At 35.1% G+C, this 23854-nt stretch overlaps 1 protein-coding gene across 1 annotated transcript; it reads left to right on the top strand.

Annotated features, from left to right (window-relative positions):
• The first annotated feature begins 15153 nt into the window (after positions 1-15153).
• On the top strand, positions 15154-23539 carry LOC136232529 (alpha-mannosidase 2). Its single transcript, XM_066021746.1, has 4 exons — positions 15154-15859; positions 18151-18300; positions 18574-18606; positions 20402-23539. The coding sequence occupies exons 1-4, from the start codon at positions 15272-15274 to the stop codon at positions 23135-23137; spliced, it is 3507 nt and encodes a 1168-aa protein (XP_065877818.1). The 5' UTR covers positions 15154-15271; the 3' UTR covers positions 23138-23539.
• The last annotated feature ends 315 nt before the right edge of the window (positions 23540-23854 follow it).

Genomic DNA, 23854 nt, shown 5'->3' with positions numbered 1-23854 from the left:
TGATGATAACCAGGACTATCTGGTAACTGTGGTAAAGGAAAAGACCATTTTCATAAACCCTACTTATCTTGCTAACTTGCTGAAGTTAAAGAATGAGGGAACAAAACTGAGGAGATCTGGGGATCACGAAGGAACTGGATACGATACCACCTTTTGTAAACCCTCTAGCCACTCTAGAGAAGTCTCGAGCACCTCAATGGGTCAGCACCAAAAGATGGCTCACTATCTGCTGACCTACTTCATTTATCCCAAGATCATCTGCACTACCTCAGCAACGAATTTTGAGCAATGCTTCATATGGCATATGCTGACTTATAAGCCGATCAACATGCCAATATTCTTGATTGCTGGCTTCCAAAGAAGCACTGGAACTCTCAGGCTAGGACCGCTCATCACCAGAATCCTCTTAGATCATCAAATTGATCTATCTGAGGAAACTAAGGCTAGAGGATCTGAGATAACCGCTACTTCGCTGAGGGCTTTGAAGTTCAATCAGCCAATAAAGAAAGGAAAAGCTGCTGCTGAACAACAAGCTGAGGAAACAGCTCCAAAGCAAAGCAAAAGGACAAAGGCTCTAGCTGCCCGCAAAAGGAAAGCTGTTGGGAGTCCTTCGAAGAAAGCTGAGCCTATGACTAAGAAGCAGAAGTCAGCTACTCATCAAGGTCAGGAAAGACCTAAGTCAGTTGAAAAGAGGAGCAGGCAAGATGAGCCTGAAACAGAAGAGCATCCCCTGAAGAAGAATAAGTCTTCAGAACTGACCCCGATTGATGCTATCCCTACTGACGTCGTTGTTCCCGGTGATTCTCACTACACACAGTGTCTAGGAACCGAAGCTGTGCATCCAGAAGATGATGTACATCTGGACGATCAGTTCATTGCACAAGTTGAGGAAGAGTTAGATGGCGATAGTGAAGAAGATGATGAACAAGAAGAAGCAAGCGGTCAGGATGATACTGACTCCGAGGAGACAGCTAGCGAGGTTGATGCTGAGCCAACCAATACTGGGTTGGCTACTGGAGATGAACAAGAACCTGACCAACACAATGTTGATCAAGAACAAGAACAAGCTGACCAGCTTAATGCTAATCAAGAAGAAACTTCCCCATCTCACTCAGGAGAGTCTATTCAAGCTGACACTCCTCCTCGCAGAAGAAGATTAGTTAAGGCAAGTCAGAAGTCAGTCATTGACCTTCCTGTTCAACAACCAACTGTCCCTGACTTTGTTATCCAGAAGCCGACCAAGGATCCTTCTGCACTCATGCTGAAATTTTTCAGAAAACAACCATCCTCTACTCCATCGGCTTCTCTTGAAAAGCAAGCCTCTGTTTCTTCACCAAAGGAACACGCCGACTTGAATGCTTCCGCTAACTCTACAAGCCAAGTGGAGCCAATTCCCGTCAATGCTGTTACCACAAGCATTGTGCTGACTCAGGACATTCCTGCTCCAGTCAGCACATACAGCATTCGGATTACTTCTTCTCCAATTAACACTTCTGCCGATCAATCAGCTCTACCCAAGACTCAAGTGCAGATTGAAAACACACTTCCAGTCACTGACCATGTTATTCCACTGACTCCTCTTCCAACCGGTCAAACTGAGGAAACTAGGCAAGTTCATGAAGGCTCTCTCAGCTACTTGCATACCACCGAGTCTGGTAAAAGAATCATCGACTCAGTGCAAACATTAATTAAAGACCTTCATCAAACCACTTCACCTGCTGCTGGGTCTTCTACTGTTGAGACAACTCAGCTCTCCCATGTAACTCAGCTTCTCAATGAAGTTAAGGGATTCAAGGATCTGCTGAGTGTCATAGTCTCCATTCAAGCACAGCAACCTAAGCAGGATTCCATCACAAAGCTGGCTGAGCTCCAGCTGACAATTGTTCAACACCTCAACACTCTTCAAGGTCAAGTTCAGACCTTGTCAGCTGCGAACACACGATATGCCACTTCTGATGAAGTCAAAATGCTCTTTGCTCAGCTTCACACTGAGCAAATCAAGACCAACGAGCAAATGGTCTCCTATTCTCAATGCTCAGTGGAGCAAATTGGAGAGGCTGTTCGATTATTGAACTTGAACAAACAAGAGATGGACACTGACGCCATGAAGCAAAATGAAATACTGTCTGTCACCAGACAAACCTTCAACCATGTACGTCACAGCAATATTCAGCGTCAATACTACGACACATCCTTACTGAAGACATTTCATCAAGTTGTTGCTGGTCTGTCCGATGCACTTACCTGGATAGGTAAATCTCAAGCTTTCATAGTAAGCATGATCAGCGCTGCTGAACTCAATATACCCGTCGGGGTCTCAGATGATGGAGTTGCTATCTTTGACGGCGTCAATGAAAGCGCCGATAGACTTAAAGCGCTATCCACAGAACTGACCAGAGCCGTCTTAACCGACGCTTTTAGGATTCCTCCTCCCGATGCTGACAAAACGGGGGAGAAAGAACAAGCTAGAACACAGCATGAGCTTAGTCAGTCTAAGCAAAAGAAAAATAAATAGATGTAGGCTAGCTCAGTATATGCTATGTGTAGTCTCTATGTTTTTCTTTTGTCTTTTATTGTATACGCTGACTACTTTTATCAATATCAATAATTTCATCTATTTATCCAAAACATGAGTTATTCAATACGATGCTAAGTATTAAGTCATTATGTATCTTCAATTACATCAGCTATGTTTAATGCTTATAAAACCTATTGATTGAACCCAATGCTGATAACATGTTTGACATTGACTTGTATGTTTATAAAACATTGTCTTATAAAACTCATTGAACAACAAATTACTCAGCGCCCTCTGAATGATAAAACTTCCGCTTAAACACTGAGTAAAATATAATATGTTCCATGAGCTGACCTATATCTAAAAATTGACCTTAGACTTACTCCATTAAACCTTTAAATGTTTAGAGTAAAACTAAGTCAGTAGCTCAACCCTGACGGGGGAGTTTGCTAAGCAATATTAGGTCAACTATCATGGGGGAGCTCAATACTGAGTTCTTCGCTGAATAGTTTTGCCAACATCAAAATGGGGGAGTTTGTTGAAACACCTTTCCACATAATTTTGATTTGACAAAATTGTTTAAGTGTATTAAAAAATATATTCTAAACACACTAAGTTTAAATTCTTTGATTTATTCTACTAATGTGTTTGTTCAATGTTGAGTTAAATTGTTTATAAGACACAAGATTAAAAGGCCCAAAGCCCAATACGGAAGTTAAAGCCCAAGTCAAACAGTTTAAGGCAACTCGGCCCGCGTATGTCAAAAACGCTGTCGTTATGTACAAAACGCAGCTCAGCGGAAGAAGGATCTAGAAGACCTTCGTGGAACAACTTCGGGACGAAGCTATTGAGTTGATTCGACAAAGTGTACAAGACACCAGCTGGCTAAGAACAACTTCCAGATAAAGAATTTCCACTTTGGGTAAAGTTCACAAGACACAGAATGCTGTCTAGTTGACCTTACCATAAATGGAGAGACATTCTACCGAGCTGACCAAAAGCTGACCGAGGACAGAAGATACTCAAATCTGATTGGCCGAGAGCTCTGAGCAAGACAGGATGACAACGACAGGAAGCCGTTTCCCTCTAACGGTTATTTCAAAATTCGAAATGACCGATGCCTCAGACGTCTCTATAAATAGAGCCCTTCAGTTGCTTCATTTTTGACAGAACTTGATCAAGCCATTACGCTGACCAAATCTCTACGCGAAGTTCTACAAGAAAAAGCAAAGCAATCTTACACTAAATTTCATATCTTTTGTGTAAAAGTCTAGAGTGATTATTCAATCATCTAAGGTGTCTTAGCAATCATTGTTTAGGACAAACACTTATCATTTCTAGAGATTAGAAAGGAGAGGCTGAGTACTCGGTTATAGTACTCAGCGAGAGATTAGGATTGAGTAGAGGTATAGAGGAAGGTACTCTTGTTATACTCAATTGCTAAGATTGTAAAAGGTTTGATGCTCTACCGTTAAAGAGCTCAGTATAGAATTCGAAATCTCGGAACGTGTTCCGGGGACAGGACGTAGGCTTGGAGGCCGAACCTGGATAAATCTGCTGAGTAACATATTTCTAACCTTAAACTCCTTTATACATTTATTGCTTGCTTAAACAAAAACTGACCAAGTAAAGAGGTCAAGCTGAGTTGTGCGCATTGAATATCTGAGCTCAGGAATAGACTCTAAGTGCTATCTCCTAACTCAAGTAAAGAAACTGACCTAGTCACTAGTTGACTAAGCCAGTATCTTGCTATTCACTCAGCGCCGCTGTTAAAACCTTTTTCTCACAAAAAAGAAGTCTGTCCTAACTTAAAATTTTTAAATAGTTCCTAACCCCCCCTTGGAACTATACTTGTAACGTTATAAGGGCCAACAAACTAGAGCAGCTCTGATGAATGATTTAAGAGATCTGATTGCTTCTAAACTATTTAGAGACAAGAATTAATCTTAAAAAATGAACAAATATTATAAATTTTTTTATAGCAGTTTAAATTTCAATATATATATATGAAAAAATAAAATTATTTATTATTATTGTAATTTTTATTTAATAATTAAAATTAATTTTAGAATTTAATTTTATATATTAATTTATTGATTAATTTAAAACATATTCATATTAGTCATTTTACATACTAACAACAATAGACAACTGTAATTTTACCAAATATTAATAATCAAATAATAAACAGTAACAACAAACTGGAACAGTAAAACAAACTCTCTCTTTTTCTCTCGCTCTCTCTTCCATTATCACTCTCTCTTCGATTTTCATTCTCTTTTTTCGAAGTCATCTTACATCTAACGCCATGGTGTCAAGATTTATCATGGAAAGGCTGATTCATTTCACTGGAAAAAACCAAAATATTCAATGAAATGCCATAGTCGATGTGGAGTAGTTCACTCGAGTATTTGATATAGCTGCACTTTGAGTCCATACAAATGATTATTTTGCTCTAGAGAGCAGACTCCACGGCCATCTCCTGAACTGGCCTCAAATTCACAACATTGCTAGAGTTCCTAGAGATGAAGTGGAACAAGAGTTCGTCTCTCTTGGAAGATACCAGAAATTGTGATAGCTATGATGAAGAAGGTAATGTCGATGCATTGAATTGACAAATTTATAAGAAAGTAGATGGGGATGGTGCAGAAATAAGTCCTATTTTGTACATGGATAGATTGGCCAAGGATTTTAACTCTAGTTTTTTTTTTTAAGTTTAGGAATTTGGCTAAAATTTCAAGACGACCAAAGAGGAGAAGAAAGGAAAGGAAAAGAGAGAAGAAAATGCGCAGGAGAAACGGAAGGGATGAATTTTTTATGGTGGAGGTTGTGGAAGATGATAAAGACATGTAATCAGTCTTCCCATGGAAATATGGATCCTTTGCGAAAACCCTAGCTGCTGGTCTTGCTCTCATCTTAGAAGGCTAGGTTTGGAACCCTCTAGGAACTGAGTCGCTAGAAAGATCATTTCTTTCCTTCACATCAAACCAAGTGGGCCCTAAACCAAAGCTTGGATCACTGCGAGGATTGGAGTGAACTACTCCGCATCGATTGTTGGGGGAATTTAATGGAATTATATGGAGAGAGAGGAAAAATCTAAGTCAGAGAGTAAGAAAATAGAAGAGAGAAAGAGAGACAATCGAATGACAGAGAAAGTCTTTGGTCTGTTTGGCAAATAACTATTAGCTGATTACATTAGTTGTTAGTTGACTACTTTTTTTTATTAGCTGATTTGACTAGTTGATTGTGTAAACTTGTTTGGTAAAACTTAACTGATTGCTAATAGCTGTTTGGGTAAATGACAAATAAATACATGATAAAGCATTTATTTTGGATTAAAGGGTAATAATCAGGGGTAAAAATGTCATTCAAAAGAGATGGAGCAATAAGCTAATTGAAAAGGCTTGTAAAATGAGCCATTTCAAAATTAGATTTTTGGACCCAATAAACTCTTTCAAACCTCTCTTCACCAAACACTTCTATTAGAGGGTTGACTAGTAAAAAAGCTCTAAAGTGGCTCAAACCTCTAATTTTACTCTAAAAAGCTCTTTATCAAACATGACCTTTGAGAGTCATAAAAAAATTGTTCAAATTCGCGTTGATCGGTCACTGACCAGTTAACTGTATTTAATTGTCCGATTATCATTATTTAAAGTAAATTTTTAGGATAAAATGAAATCTAGGTAACAAAATGTGAATTGATACAAAGTTCAATTACTATTAATGTAATTTATCCTATAATATTTTATTAAAACATCAAACGGTAATATTCTTTTTTCAGTCAAGTTATTTTTAAAACGCCTTTAGTTTGTTTTTTAATTGATTATAACGGATATATAACATCAATATATTGCCGAAAAAAATACTATAAATAAACACGATTCCTCATTTTTTATTACAATCTCTCAAATTCTCTCTAATTTTTCATTAAATTCTATTGTTCCAATCGATAATAATCAAGATAATTTTAGTTAATATTATTCTTAAGTTCAACAAATACAAGAAAAAAAGTTAAAACAATTGAAGATTTAGTGCGACAAGAAATAATCTTTATTCGTAATCAGACTAAACGGTTAAATAAAAATATTTCGAAATCATCATGAAAAATATTTTGGGGATGAATGAAGTACAACTATTATAACACGATTTTTTTTTACAAACACACTAATTCTAAATATGAATTTCTGTAATTGTGTTATATGTTTGAATTATGTTTATTTTGGTTGTAGTTTATTACTGTGCTTTGAATTATTATGAATTTAATTATTAAATTTTAGAGAAATAATAATAAGTATTGAATTAGTTATTTTATTGGATTTATAGTTTTAGAGAAATAATAATAAGTATTGAATTAATTATTTTATTGGATTTATAGTTTTTGTGGAATTAATAATAAGTATTGAACTGTTTATAAAAAAATACTAATAAGTATTCAACTAATTATTTTATTAGGTAAAATATTATTAATTATATATTAATTGAATGAATATATAGTAGTTTATGATAAGCGAATCCTATTAAATTTCACATATTCAGTCACATTTAGATTTTAAGTTTTAGGACGATTGTAATCTCCATCCTAAGATTCTAATAAGTTTAAATCTAATGGTGATTAATTTGATTAATCATTGAATAACTGAAAAGCATTGAAATGGGTCCTACAAAATTTAAAAGTAACAAATGATTGTAACAATGTATTATTTACTTTTGTTAATGAAGCTAGTAAGTAACAAAGACTTGTTACCACCACTGTTATCATGCTAAAACTTCATTGGTGTATATGGAGATTTTTTTTTTGATTAAAAAAGAAAGCTACAAAAGCACAACAAAAAAACACAACCTAATCTGGATGTCCGGAGTCCTTCTCGATTTCATAACACCTCTATAATCCTCATGGAGAATTTGAATAATGCCTTCTGGAGGTTGGGTGAAATATATCACGCCTATTGGATCCGTGTTTGTTACTTTGGCTAAACTGTCTGCACATCGATTTGCTTCCCTATAGACATGAGTGAAGGTTACATTGCACGTCTTTGTAAAGGAGATGATGCTTTGTATTAATGTCTGGTGTGGATGGTTCTGATGATCTTCTATTCTGCCATTTAGAAAGTTTATGACTTCAAACGAGTTTGATTCCACCGCGATGTGCTGATAGCCCTGCTCCACCGTTTTCTTGAGCCCACTGTAAATTCCCCAGAGCTCTGCCATGAAGCTATCGCCTCTACCAATTTTATGTTTGAACCCGAAAATCCACCTTCTATTTGCGTCTCTTAGCAGGCCTCCTGCTCCAATTTCTTTCGACAGGTTGTTGTATCTTTCGTTTGTGTTGAGCTTTATCCAAGGGTTGTTTGGTTTGATCCATTGAACCCATTTCTCTATAGTGGCCAGAGAGGGTTGGTCATTAATATCTGCTTCATTTTAAACACAATTGATTACATAGCTTTTTAACACGAGTTTTTCAATATTTTATTAAAAACAAAAGAAATTATGACTTTTTTTGCCATTAATTTATAACTACAAAGTTAATTTTTTAAAGCTTAATCCATAATGTTATCCTCTGAGATTGTTCAAAATATTTGATTGCATCCTTCAAAAAGTAAAGTGTTCCGATAGTCATCTCAACTTACACAAAATATCAGTTAGCTTCCTAAACTTATATAAAATATAATCAATTAATCATTTGGTGGCAAAAAAAGAAAGCTGCATGCGGAAAATGTGTTACAAGTGCTTTAGAATGTTATTACATAATTCATAGAATTGATTAAAAATGAAGTTCTTACTTGTCAATTGTAAAACTTGGGGATTTTATACCAGGTTCTGGGTCTTCCAACTAATAAAAAGACCTCCCATTAGCATATTGACACCTGACAATTAAACAATCCACCTGTCAAACTAAAATAATCCAATTCAATGGTAAAATCCCAAATTAAACTTGAGCCCTAAAAAACATATCACCGATCAACTGCCTTTGTTCTCCATCTCCGGCGTTTCTGTTCTTCATTGCATCCATTGCCGGTCAATTTCTGCCGTCGCCGATCAAGTTGCACCGCCGTTCGGTTCAGTTTTCTTTCCGTCTGTTCATCAGTTTCGTCGGACTCCTCACTGTCTCCATTGGTAACCTTTTCTTTTGTTGAATTGGATACTTGACTTTCATGATCAACATACACAATTATTGAGATAATGATGATATTTACTATGTTTTCTAGTGTGCCGTTTCGCCTAATCAATTTCCTCGAAGCCAGCAGGCATATGTAAACTATCATAATTTAAATTTGTTTTTCTTGTGACTTTTTAACTTGCATAATTCATAAATTTCCACAAATTATCAGTTTTTGTTAATTTAATAGTGGTAATACATAGTAAACTCTGAGTTTCTTTCTTATACAAATTCTTCATTGCAGAAATTTCAGCAGCTCTGCTTCCTCCCAATCAATTTTTACTACCCAAATAGATTAAACATTGAGATAATAGTGTTGGACTCCTCAGTAGACTCATTGTCTTTATTTCAAGATAAAATTTATCTTACCTTGAATTTGGGCTTAGTTCAATCATCTTTGGCTGTGATAAATTAGAACTTTGGTTATTGCTCCTTTATAGAGTGGAGCTAAAAGAATTTGTGGGGAATTTAGACTTCTGGCTTGAATGTTGATTTCACTGATTAAGTATTTGATGGAGTTAAAACTTAGAACTTAGAAGTAGTGAATAATTGGCGACTAAAGTTAAATGGAGAGAGAAAGTGATGTTGCATGATTTTAAGTTTGTCATTCTCGAGTGTTGTTGCATGATTTTGATTTCAGTATTTTTGCTGTTAGGAGAAGAGAGGAAGTGAAGTTTCATTAATAGAAGGTATGAGAGAAATGGGCTTTGAAATGTATATACAACAAATTCATCATTATCCAGTTCAAGGTAATTGAGTATAAATCATTAGAATAAAAGAAAAATTGAAATCATTAGACACAATAGAAGGTAAACTATGAGAAGTGTGTTTATATACAGTCATAACCTTAGCATTCTTCAACATTCTGCAATAAACTATTTGTTCATGTACACATTGTGACACTGTAATAAACTGTTGTTATTTTCAACAGCAGCAGTAGTTGAAAATGATGTTGAATTTGGCTAGTTAAACACCCATGAAGCCACATGATGAGCCCTGTCAAATTTCGAATTCCAACTTCTTCTTCTCATCATTGTATGTATATATGTTTATATTATGTATCCAATGCGCATTCAACTTCATCGCATGGCTTTCTACATCATTTACTTGTTTGCATCAGAATAAGAACTACATCATTTACTTGTTTGCATCGGAACAAGAAAATAAAAGCATATTTCTCTATTTTTCTCAAAGATGTTACACCGCTAGAGCCAAACAATTTCTCTATTTGTTTAAAAATTCATATAATGTGTTTTTCCCCTTTTTCTAAAAGAAAAAACCCAGGCTTCACTTTGGAAACTCTGCTTCTGTTTATAAGGTTGCCGTCAATGAATTTGTCTTTAATGAAATCTAGTTATTAATAACACTTCATATTTGGGGGATATATTCTTGTTCAACTAGTCTTTCTGATTTTAAGTTCCTTGGATCATCTATTATAATTCTTATTAACACTTCATACTTGTCTTTAAGTTGCATATAAAAAAAATATAGCATTATTACAAATATGGGGATAAACTAGCTTATATATTTGGCATGGTCATATCAATATAATTTTGATGCATTTGGGATGCAGGGTGCGGTTCTAAAAAGGAGATTGTGTTTTGGTTGAATGAAACATTAATCATTTAATGTATGTTGGGGATGGAAGTCCTGGTTTTGTAATGCTAAGAAAGAATTTCCACTATGGGATGTAATACAAAGCAATAAACACCTTGTGAAGACAAATATTCAAGAATAGGAGGTTGGGGAAGATATAGCCACCAAGTTACTCAATTTCATTGAAGAGAAGACCATTGTTAAACCTCACTCTGAGACATGGAAGAAAATTGGTTGCAAGTTATAAATATCTAGCTTTAATCTTTGGCGATGCCTTCAAGGAAGAAGTTTATATTTATCAGTTTAATTTTTTTTCTCTCTTGTTATTAATTTGGTTATGTACAACGAACTCTATATTTTTACATGTAATTTACTTTATCTTATAATAATAATATATACAAAAGCAAAGCAATTTCTTCCCAACATAATTGTAGCTTCTAACTTCAATCTCTAATTTTTTAGCTAACCGGAGGAACGAAGGGAAAGCAACTTCAAACCCAACTGATATGTGCTCAATATTATCATCTTTAAGCTTGCAGAAATTGTATTTACAACATTTCATTCCTATAATTTTCAATGTCTTCTGCAATTGATGTTGTACAACAACTCTTGTCATTTTCCTATATATATATTACAAATTTCTACCTTTTATAAAATAACAATACATAAAGATAGAGCTAAATAATTTCAAACAGATCATGAAAATGACATTATGTACAAATTTTGTAACTTTAGAATATCAAATGCCTCGTGCTTTTGCACAACATTAACAAATTGATGGGTTGTTCTTTACAATCAATAAGTTAAACCATTAATGAAACAATTAATTTAAAAAAAACATTGTGATATTCAAAATACATCCAATGTAAAATCAAGAGACATAACATCATAAACTATGTAAACCAAAAAGTTAATGGCTTCTTTTGACAGTCCCTTTCACCATTCTTTATTGGACGAGAACCATCAAATTGAGTGTCTTTTGAGAATCTCTTTCACCATTCTTCATTTGATGAACCATGATGTTGAGTTTGTAGGGGTAAACCTACACAAATAAATACAATTAGTTCCAACAAAGATATTAGAAATTCTTATTTAGTTACTTGATTCAAAGTTGTTGTAGTAAAATGTGCTACTAGCTTAATTAGTTTGAAGCTTCTTGCTATCTTTGAGCTTCTTAAACAACACCATGTATCATTTCTTTAAAAAATGGTGCAACTAAACATTCTAAAATATAAAATAAAAATTGGATTTAGAAAAATGACAAGGAAAGAACTCTGATGATATTATAATGATCGGTAATAAGAAAGCTCATTTGGGTAATAAAAATTGATTGAGAGGAAATAGGGATGCTGAAATTTGTACAGTGAAGAATTACTATAATAACAAATCTCAGAGTCTAGTATGTTCAATCCATTGTTAAATTAATAATAAAAACTGACAAGCACCCCAAATTTGTGGAAATTTATAAATAGTGCAAGTTCAAAAAGTCTCAAGAAAAACAAATTAAATTTATGATAGTTTACATATGTCTGCTGGTTTCAAGGAAATTGATTAGGCGAAATCAAACACGAGAAAACATAGTAAATATCATCCTTATCAGTCAAGTATCCAATTCAACAAAAGAAAAGGTTACCAATGGAGACAGTGAGGAGTCCGACGAAACTGATGAACAGACGGAAAGAAAACCGAACCGAACGACGGTGCAACTTGATTGGCGACGGTAGAAATTGACCGGCAATGGATGCAATGAAGAACAGAAACGCCGGAGATGAAGAACAAAGGCAGTTGATCGGTGATATGTTTTCTAGGGCTCAAGTTTAATTTGGGATTTTACGATTGAATTGGATTATTTTAGTTTGACAGGTGGATTGTTTAATTGTCAGGTGTCAACATACTAATGGGAGGTCTTTTTATTAGTTGGAAGACCTGGAGCCTGGTATAAAATCCCTAAAACTTGTCTTCCGTAATATTAGATGAGGGTAATTTTACTTTATTTTTTAGACGCGTGCAATATATTTTTTACATTTAACTTATTTTTTTTCGCAATTAAATGATTATTTGATTCTATTTTACGATAAATTCAAGAAATTAATTAGATATCTATACTATATATAATTACGGAAGCAGAGAGAAATGAGAAGAAGTGTTTTAGAGGTTTTTTTGATGAGTTGTCAACGTAGTAAAAAATCAGATTAAAAATATTTAATTAATTAAAAATAACAAATTTATATTTATAATATATTAAATAATTACTAGCCTATTGATTAAAATAATAAAAGAAAGTAAGAGTTACAGGAAGATGAAAAAACACAAAGCAAAGGAAATCCAAAAGTCACAAATAAACTTCTATATAAAGCATGATAAATAGTATTCCACCATTATATTCATTAGTCACGATAGATAGTATTATATTTCTGAAGGTAAATATTCGATTTTTTTTCATATGTTGTAGTTATTTTGTTCTCAATTATATTGTTGTTTTATTTTTATTAAACAATAGTTGTTATAGTTTCATCTTTCAGATTCATTTCTGTTGTTACCCAAGTTCTATACCTCTCGCTATCTTATCCATGTTTTCTTTTTTATTTATCTTTTTTTTTCCAAACTGATAGCTTCAATTGAAGAAATCCGTCAGAAATAGAAGATGCATGAACAACTAAAACCGGAAAACACAAAAGTCAAAAATTACAAGAAATTCTTATGTTTCTCAAGGTAATTATTCGATTTTTTTTTCATATGTTGTAGTTATTTTTGTTCTCAATTATGTTGTTGTTTTCTTTTTATTAAACAATAGTTGTTATAGTTTCATTTTTCAGAGATGAAATTCCATTTCTGTCGTTACCCAGGTTCCATACCTCTCGCTACCTTATGCATGTTTTCTTTTTTATTTGTCTTTTTTTTTTTCAAAATGACTAAAATAAAGATTTTGTAAATTTGTATTATTTTTTAGTATATGTTGCTAGGTGTTATCGTTTCGATTGCTAACTCTTAACTAAAATTTAGATTTTCGGCTTTATATGAACTCAATTTTTGGCTTTCTCAATTGTGCTGTTGTTTTATTTTTATTAAACAATTGTTGTTATATTCAGAGATGAAATTCCATTTCTGTCGTTATCCAGATCTCGCTATCTTATCCATGTTTTCTTTTTTATTTATTTATTTTTCCCAAATTTCTAGACAATGAGATTGTAAGCGTCTAATACGCTTGATAAGATGTTTATTCTTGAAAAATGTGGATTATGCTAGATACGAATTCAAAATCAAGGTACATAAAAATAAAATTTGATGCTCAAAATCCTAAAAGTGTACATTAATTATTGATATTGAGATAATTGCTTTTGCAACATTGGCTTATATAATTTTTAACTATTATATTATGGTTCGTACAAAATTGTTAGTGTTTCAAGAGTTTTTAACAGATGAAAATGAAATATGATCATATGACAAATTATTGAAAAATATTAATTAAGAAAATATTATTATTTGAACCTTTTCAAATTCTCAAATGTTGAGCATAATGATTCTAATTAATATAATTAATTTCACATATTAATTATAAAACGTTTTTTTTGGTACTGAGTGGTTACAATTGCGATTTAATTCTATTTAACTAAAATTAATTTATGGACTTAATACTTCATTAAGAAAAAATAAAATATTTAATTAATGGGCAAAAAATATTTTCACTCTCCTCTTTATACGCTTATGTCTCGACATTAAAACCCGAGAGGAAGATGGTTCTCTCCTAATTATCTTTTTCGTCCCTTCATTTTTTTTTCAATTCTTTTGTTTGTTTTTCTTACTTACAAAATTCAAGAATATATAATTATTAGAAAATATTAATGAAGTCAAATAAGTGATATCTGCGAGTATGGCTGATATTCTATATAGTGAAAGAATGAAGAACAAATTGATCGAATGTCTTGATGAGATATTACGATATGAAAATAGGAGAAATCATCATCTTAAACTGATTCAATTAGATATACTGACTTATTGTAGCAGAATGAATAATTGAATTCGAATACTTGGTGATCATGAAATTCCATCAACCAAAATAATTATCATCAAAATGAATTTGTGACTAATTCTTACGAATTTTATTTTTTTTATATGTAACATATTGAATTGATAAAGTTTCTTCATATGCAACATTAGAAAAGTATTGATTGTAATAGTTTATAGAATAATATATTGATGTTGCTTCCATTTTAACATAGATTGTAATTCTTTTGTATCGTAGATATAATATTTAATTTTAATTGTAGTTTAATTCAATTTTTATTTAACCTATATTGTAATTCTTTTGTATCGTAAATATAATATTTAATTTTAATTATAGTTTAATTCAATTTTTGATTTTTTATTATATTCTAATATATTTCTTAATTAATCTGCTATTTTATTATTATTGTTTCACAAAATATTTGAAATATGAAAATGTATTAAAATTTCTAAAAAGTATAAATCATTGAATTTTGTAAAAATAAATAAATCATTCATCTTTAGTTAAAATTCTATAAAAAAGTAGTCAATTATTTTTAAAATTAATTTAATTTGAATTATCATTAAAAAATATATATTAATTTCAAATATACATAATATAATTTTTTTCCATAGCATGATATAAAATTATTTAAAAGTAAATATATCAATTTATTTATTTATTTAAATTATATAAAAGTTTCATACCCCGTGCATCGCACGGGTTTTCGACTAGTTTTATACAAATTGAAGAGGCAGACAAATCAACCTTTTAAACGAGTTGAAATGATGTATTAATTTTTTTTTTTTTTGAAATGAGTTACTAGAAGTATTAATAATAAAATAAAAATAAGGCAAGAAATTGAATTTAAGGTATAAAAAGAAACATTTGCTTTGTTGTTCTGGTCCAGTCTCTTGCCAAAGGAGAATTATTTGATTACTGAATTTAACATAGATCTCATCATCTCCCTTTACCTGATGTGTATCTAAATCCAAGCCTGATAAAACCACACAACATGCCCCTCTCCTCCTATTTTGGCGGCAACGCTCGCCGTGGAGGAGCCGGCAGCGGCTGGACTCACTCACTCCTACCCTCCAACGCCCCAAACTCCAAATCAAAGCTTCCATTAAGGAAGACACGAAAACGCACGGCTCTCATTAACTTCATCCTCACTAACTTCTTCACTGTTGCTCTCTCCATCTCTCTCCTCTTCTTTATCATCACAATCTTCCATTTCGGCATCCCCAAGCCCCTTTCCTATCCATTCAAATCTAAACCTACTCTTCGTGCTCTTAAACCTCGCAAGACGATCCCTAGAAAATCCGTAAATGATAACGATCCCAAGGCTCCTTTCTTGAGTAGTATCGTGGATATAACCACTAAGGATTTGTACGATAAGATCGACTTCTTGGATGTGGATGGCGGGCCCTGGAAACAAGGCTGGAAAGTGCGATATAAAGGAAATGAGTGGGATACTGAGAAACTGAAGATTTTTGTGGTGCCTCATTCGCATAATGATCCCGGCTGGAAATTTACTGTGGAGGAGTATTATCAGAAGCAATCTAGGCACATACTCGATACGATTGTGCAAACACTTTCCAAGGTAACTATGGTGTTCATTTTGGTTGGATATATTGACTGCTGTCGACGGCTTAAGTTTAATTAGTGGAAATTTGTATGGTATATCTTGAAATTATGGTGAAGAGTTGCTGAATGAAGTCGATTTTTTGCTTTTTCTGATATGTGGTTGCTAAATTGATTCTGTATTCGACATAGACTTTTGCTCAATTATGGTGGAACTTCTACATCAAGTGTGAAAATGCATTTTGATTACCAGGTTTCACTTAGATTCTTGCATTGGGGATTGTGGCGGTTCTTGATGAACTTATTCTTGGCGTGTAAGGATGTAAATTGTTGCTATCTGGAATATTGTATTTGAAGCTCGATCCTTAAGAAGGGAATGTTACATACATCATATATTTTTTATGCCTGTGATGTACTAAACAGATTTTTGCTGCGATGGTGCTTTTGAAATTATTTTAAAGTAATAAATTCATTAGATGAGTTGTTTTTTTTTTTTTTTCATTTTTCTTATTTTCAACAACAACAACAACAAAGCCTTAGTCCCGAAATGATTCGGGGTCGGCTAACATGAACCATCATATAAAACCGTGAAAGTCAAGTCGTGTCAGCGACACAGATTCGCTCCCTCCAATCCGTCCTGTCCACTACCATATTTTCCTCAATTCCCAGTAAACTCATATCACTCTTGATCACCCTCCTCCAAGTTTGCTTAGGTCTTCCCCTACCCCTCACCACTACATCCCTTTGCCACTCTTCGGTTCTCCTAACCGGCGCATCAAGCGCTCTACGTCTCACATGGCCAAACCACCTTAGTCGGTTTTCTCTCATTTTATTCTCAATAGATGTGACCCCTACTTTTGTCCTAATTATTTCATTACGCACCCGGTCCTTTCTCGTATGACCACACATCCATCTCAACATACGCATCTCCGCCACTGACATCTTATGGATGTGGCAGTGTTTCACTGCCCAACACTCCGTACCATATAACAATGCTGGTCTAATTGCCGTCCGGTAGAATTTTCCCTTCAATCTATTAGGCATGCCGGGATCACAAAGGAAACCCGTAGCACTCTTCCACTTCGACCAACCAGCTTTAATCCTATGAGCAACATCTCCATCTACTTCTCCATCCGTTTGGATAATAGATCCTAAATACCGGAAGCAATCCGAGGCCTGAACAACTCTCCCATCTAGGGTGATTGTCCCTGCCTCCCTACTCCTACGGCCGCTAAACTTACACTCCATCTAGGGTGATTTTTCTTATTTTCAACATGATAACAATATTACAGTCCTGGGATCTGGTTATGGGACGAGTAAGATTAATCTGTTCATTTGATTTTCTACCTATGATTACTAAGGGTAACCCTGAATCTCAAGAAATTCTTGATGAAAATACATTATCTTCTTTTATTTCATTATTACATAAATACACACAACAGTGACTAACATGTGACTGCTAGTTTATACGGTTGCCGATATTTGTAACTGCTTTTATTACATAAAACAGACTTGGAACGTAGAAGCTATGACTTGGGAAGGCTATATGATTTTTTTCTCAAAAAGAAAAAGAAAAAGACTATATGATTTTAGTGCCTCTAGACAATATAAGAGGGTTTGGTTTGATGTTTAAGTGGAGTTAAATTGGGGTCTTATCTTTTTGCTTGGTTACCTTGTCATTTTAAAGGTGAGTATCAAAATTATTTTTTAGCATCTAGAGGAGTTAAAACCGAGTAATCCGACTGAATGTTTCCCCTTTTTTTTCCTGTTGCTACTGTTTGTACGAGTTCTAGAGCGCGAATAGGATTTGTTCCTTATAGAGTTTTTTTTTTTAAATTTTTTTTTTATTTTATCTATGTGTTGCTAATAATAATATTTTTGTTTTGATAGTAGGGATATCTTCAATAGTATCTGAATGAATGCCGTGTGATTGATCACGCAATTACAAGTATTATAGAATTTCTGCTAAAGTAGCTTCTTAGTTCATTGTCTTCCTATCCTGCAGTGCAATTCTAAATATGATGTATTATCTGCATTTTGAATTTGATCTGTTTGTCTGTCCCTTAGTTTCCTGTGAAGAAACAATGTTAAAAGGAAAAAAATTCTACAACTTTCTTCAACTTGCTACATTCTCATGATGTATGAATTTTATGCACCCTGAAGACTTAGGTCTTAACTGAATTTGCTGTTCAAATTCAATTTTGATGTGTACTATGTCTACCACAGAAAAGGGGTTGACTTTTGAGTAATTTTTTGGGTTTTGATTTTGAGCTATTATAATGATAAAGATTACTTAAATTGGACTTGTAGGATGTTCGGCGGAAGTTCATATGGGAGGAAATGTCTTATCTGGAGAGATGGTGGAAAGATGCAACAGAAGAAAAAAGAGAATCTTTTACCAGATTAGTGAAGAATGGCCAGTTAGAGATTGTTGGAGGTGGTTGGGTTATGAATGATGAGGTATCGTAATGAGTTCATAAATACATATTGCCAAAAATGCCTCTATATGCAATTTTACTTTCTTTCTTCTATGTCATTTTCCTTTTACATTCAATTGGGGGAAAACAGATGGACCCTATATGACTATCTGTACTGTTAGATATTGCAATCAGAACAATGATATCATCCCTACTTCCACCTTTCCCTGAAGTACTTTTCATTATTATTTATTAATTATTACCTGACCCTTACATTCACTTATTAACCAACGTTTGATTTCTTTTCTTGATGCAGGCCAATTCACATTATTTTGCCATAATTGAGCAGGTACAATGCACTTGTATCTCTCTTTAAGTTGGAGCCATTTTGCTTGAGAATGATCTAGGGGGAAAATCTGGTAGTAAGGAACTAAAGGGACATGTGGCTAATGATAGCTTGAGTCTTGTTATGTAAGGAATTGCTGTGAGGTTCGGGCAAGTTGTTTTACATAGCGCGTGGTATTGACAGAGGACAGCTTCTGGAAATTAGTCCTTTTGGTTTTGTTTATAGCTCAGGAAGGGGCATTGCCTTGTGGGAACAGAAAAGGACTAATTTCCAAAAGCTGTCCTGTCCTTCTCTGGCCACATTACTCCTATATATATAATATAACTACTTACCCAAACCTCACATCAATCCCCTGACTTAGCAGACTCCAGCTATCATTAGCTGTGTCCTTTATTGATTCCCATATATCACTATCCATAGTTATTAAAGGCGCAAGGCACACTAAGGCGCAAGGGGGTCCTGGAGCCTTGGCGCAAGGCGCAACTTAAGGCGCGCGCCCGAGCGACTCGAGGCGCACACAAAAAAAATATCATAAATTCATAATACTAGTCACAAATAATCACAAATAGTCAAATAACAACAATAAAACCATAAAATGCATGATTTAAGTTCTAGTTAACTACTAAGGCATGAGTTAACTGTTGCGATATGTGGAGTAAAAACTGTCGATCTTTGTCTATCCCTGCTTTTCTTTTATTTTCTGAACTTAAAAAACCCTAAAATACCCTAACCCTAAAATACCCTCAAAACCCTAAATACCCTCAACCCTAAAATACCCTAAATTACCCTAAGGTGCGCCATGGCGCGCGCCTAGCTTAAGGCGCACCAAGGTGCACTAAGGCGCGCGCCTGACTGACCGCGCCCGCCTATGGGCTCCAGAGGCGCTAAGGCTGGAGCCTTAGCCGAGGCACGCTTTTAATAACTATGTCACTATCTATTACATTATTTGGTGAATGTGGGTTTTGGTTATTTTCGTCGATAGTTGTCTAATTATTGTTTCAGCTGGACAAGAAAGAACATAAATAATTAACCTCCATTCATTGGTTAGGGTTTGATTGGATGAAGGGTAGGGAAGGGTAAATAAAGGAAGAGTAGAGAAGGGTAGGGAAAGGTAAAGAAGGGGAAGGAAGGGTAATTTCTAACCCTTCAAAACCCACCGAATTGGTGGGTTGAAAATTGGATAGAATTTCTTAAGAAAAACCCTTCAAAACCCCTCCATTACCCTTACCCTTTTAATTTTTGTGTGTTCCAAACATGGGTTTGTAAAAACCCTTACTAACCCTTCCCCCTCCCAAACAAGGGTTTCTATCAACCCTTACTAACCCTTCCCTTATTAACCCCTCTAAACTCCCCATCCAATCAAACCCTTAGGAAAAAGACATAAGTCAATTGTGTCCTTGTCTTGTTCACTTGTAGGATTGAGCATTATGGTGAGTTGGCATGTAAACTTATATCCCACAACAAGTATGGCTTGCACGTTTTACATGGACATACACTTGTAGTATGCAGGTGCTAATGAGTGAAATTATAGATAGTGTTAGTCGGAGTTCTTTGGGTGATTAGTTTTCTTAGGCTTAGGTATTCTTGTTTGTGCTTTGCTCCATATATTATTGTCATGTATTCATTGATCATAAAATTTCTTTTAATATTATCTCAGTCAAAGGCCGAGTGCTTTTGCAGGTCAGTTATGATCTTACCAGAAAATCAAGAGATTATTGTGTTTTGGATATGTGCAATTTATGCTTGTGATATTTTTGTTCAATATTTAGATATGAAATTATTGCAAATTCTCTGTCAGATTACAGAGGGCAATATGTGGTTGAATGACACCATCGGGGTTGTTCCGAAGAATTCTTGGGCAATAGATCCATTTGGTTACTCTGCTACCATGGCATATCTTCTCCGCCGTATGGGTTTTGAGAACATGCTTATCCAAAGAACCCACTATGAGCTGAAGAAGGAGCTTGCACTACATAAGAATTTAGAATATGTTTGGCGTCAGAGTTGGGATGCTGCAGAAACAACTGATATTTTTGTACACATGATGCCCTTCTATTCTTATGATATTCCCCATACATGTGGACCAGAGCCTGCTATTTGTTGTCAGTTTGATTTTGCTAGAGTACGTGACTTTTTGTATGAGATGTGCCCTTGGGGGCAACATCCGGAGGAAACCAGCCAGGAAAATGTGCAGGAGAGGGCCCAAATGTTACTAGATCAGTATAGAAAGAAGTCAACACTATACAGGACTAATACTCTTCTCATTCCTCTTGGAGATGATTTTCGTTATGTCACTGTTGATGAAGCAGAGGCTCAGTTTCGCAATTACCAAATGTTATTTGACTATATCAACTCCAATCCTAGTTTAAATGCAGTGGCAACTTTTGGTACTTTAGATGATTACTTCCAAACTCTTCGTGAGGAGGCAGATAGAATAAATTATTCCCTTCCTGGAGAGGTTGGCTCTGTTCAGGTTGGTGGTTTCCCATCTTTATCTGGCGACTTCTTTACTTATGCTGATAGGGAACAGGACTACTGGAGTGGCTATTATGTTTCAAGGCCTTTCTTCAAGGCTGTTGATCGGGTGCTAGAGCAAACACTTCGTGCTACAGAAATCATGATGTCCTTGTTACTTGGTTATTGTCAGAGAGCACAATGTGAAAAGTTGGCCACAGGATTTGGCTACAAGTTGACTGCGGCGAGGAGGAATTTAGCTCTTTTTCAACACCATGATGGTGTGACAGGTACTGCTAGGGATCATGTTGTTCGAGACTATGGAGTTCGGATGCATACTTCATTGCTGGACTTGCAAATTTTCATGTCTAAAGCTGTTGAAATACTTCTTGGCATCCGCCACGAAAAATTTGATCATAATCCATCCCAATTTGAGGTGGAGCTAGCAAGATCGAAATATGATGTTCAGCCAGTGCATAAAGCAATCCCTGCACGTGAAGGGACTTCACAATCAGTCATCCTTTTTAATCCCTTAGAGCAAACTAGAGAAGAGGTTGTGATGGTTATTGTTAATAGGCCAGATGTCGCCGTTCTGGACTCAAACTGGACTTGTGTTCCAAGCCAACTTTCTCCTGAACTGCAGCACGACGAAAGCAAGATTTTCACTGGGAGGCATCGTGTTCACTGGAAGGCTTCTGTTCCTGCCATGGGGTTGGAAGCTTATTATATTGTCAATGGTTTTGCTGGATGTGAAAAAGCAAAACCAGCAAAATTGAAGTATTCCTCAGGATCCAATTCATTTTCATGCCCTACTCCATATTCTTGCTCTAGAGTAGAAGGCAATGTGGTTGAAATCCATAATGAACTACAAACTCTCACGTTCAATGCAAAGTTTGGCTTGTTGCAGAAGATTTCCCATAACGATGGTTCTAGGAGTGTTGTTGGTGAGGAAATAGGTATGTACTTCAGTCCAGCAAGTGGGGCTTACCTATTTAAACCAGATGGTGATGCTCAACCTATTGTTGAAGAAGGTGGAAACATTATTATTTCTGAAGGTCCATTAATGCAGGAAGTGTACTCTTATCCTAAGACTGCTTGGGAACAATCTCCAATCTCCCATAGTACTAGAATTTATAATGGAGGCAATACTGTACAAGGGTTTCTCACTGAGAAAGAATACCATGTTGAGCTTCTTGGCAAGGAATTTGATGACAGGGAATTGATAGTAAGATACAAGACCGATCTTGATAATGAAAGGATCTTCTACTCTGATCTAAACGGCTTTCAGACGAGTCGTAGAGAAACTTATAAGAAGATCCCTCTGCAGGGGAACTATTATCCAATGCCCTCTCTAGCATTCATGCAAGGATCCAATGGTCAGAGGTTTTCTGTCCATTCTAGACAGTCGTTGGGTGTGGCAAGCCCGGAAGATGGATGGTTAGAGATTATGCTGGACCGCCGTTTGTTAAGGGATGATGGGCGTGGTCTTGGGCAAGGAGTGATGGATAACCGTCCGATGAATGTAATCTTTCATATCCTTGTTGAGTCGAACATTTCTACTTCAGTTCCTATTTCAAATCCTTTTCCCTTGAGCCCGTCTCTTCTTTCTCATTCTGTTGGAGCTCACTTGAACTATCCTTTACATGCGTTTGTCGCGAAGAATCCCCTGGAGTTATCTATTCAGCCACCCCCAAGATCCTTCGCTCCTTTAGCTGCTTCATTACCATGTGACTTGCACATAGTAAATTTTAAAGTTCCCCGGCCTATAAAATTTCCTCAGCAGCTGATTGGAGATCATAGGTTTGTTCTAATTTTACTGAGGCGGCATTGGGATCCTGCATACTGTCATAAGGGCAGAACACAATGTGCTAGTGTTTCAAACGAGCCTGTAAACCTTTTCAGCATGTTAAACGGGCTTGAAGTGTTGAGTGCAAAAGCTACTTCTTTAAATCTTTTGCATGAAGATACAGAACTGCTTGGGTACGCAGAACAGGTTGGGGATACAGCTCAAGAGGGACACGTAATCATCTCTCCTATGGAGATACAAGCGTACAAGTTGGAGTTACGGCCGCACCAGTGAGCGTACATTGCATTTCTTGATCATATTGGTGAAACTTAGCGGCAAACCAGTGATTTTTCATATCATGTTGTGGTATGTCAACATAACCAAAGCTTCAGAAAATTCAGAAGTAGCTGTCTGACACAATCTCATGTAATATCTGACCAAGTGAAGGAGATATCGGGGCTGACACCTTATGTTGGAAATGACACGTCTGTTGATAAAACGGGCCAAGAGAACAAATCACAACTTAGTTGTTATGTTATATAAAAGGTATTTGCACATAATTTTAGTATACACTATTATCTATTTACAGGACCAATCTTTTTGTATGAGATGTAGTTCTTAAAAACTGGCATACCTGTGCCAGAGCTATAGATTAATCTTGATGATATTTGAATTTTGCTGCGTATTATGTGTTCATTTTGGTGTATTCTGCTTCTGATGTATGTTTGCTAAATATGATTTTTGCATAATTAGCCCTTGGTAATATCTATTGGGCGCTCATTATTTTTTCTTGTTCTGGTCTGAACTTTACGATCCGAGCCAAATGGTCTTCTACCATCAGAGTTTCCTAGAGATGATAACCTGATGTTGTCTTAAAGCTGGATGTTTTTCTTAATTTTTGAATCAGCCATCTAAATGTCTGATTAGAAGAAGGATTATTGAAGTGCACCATTGATTCACCTGTAAGGATGTTCCCAGGAACATTTTCATGTACGAACTAGCTAATAATAA

Source organism: Euphorbia lathyris, chromosome 6, assembly GCF_963576675.1.
Source record: "Euphorbia lathyris chromosome 6, ddEupLath1.1, whole genome shotgun sequence".
Classification (NCBI taxonomy): Eukaryota; Viridiplantae; Streptophyta; class Magnoliopsida; order Malpighiales; family Euphorbiaceae; genus Euphorbia; species Euphorbia lathyris.
Note: the sequence above shows the minus strand (reverse complement) of the source record. Positions and strands in the feature narration are given on the sequence as shown.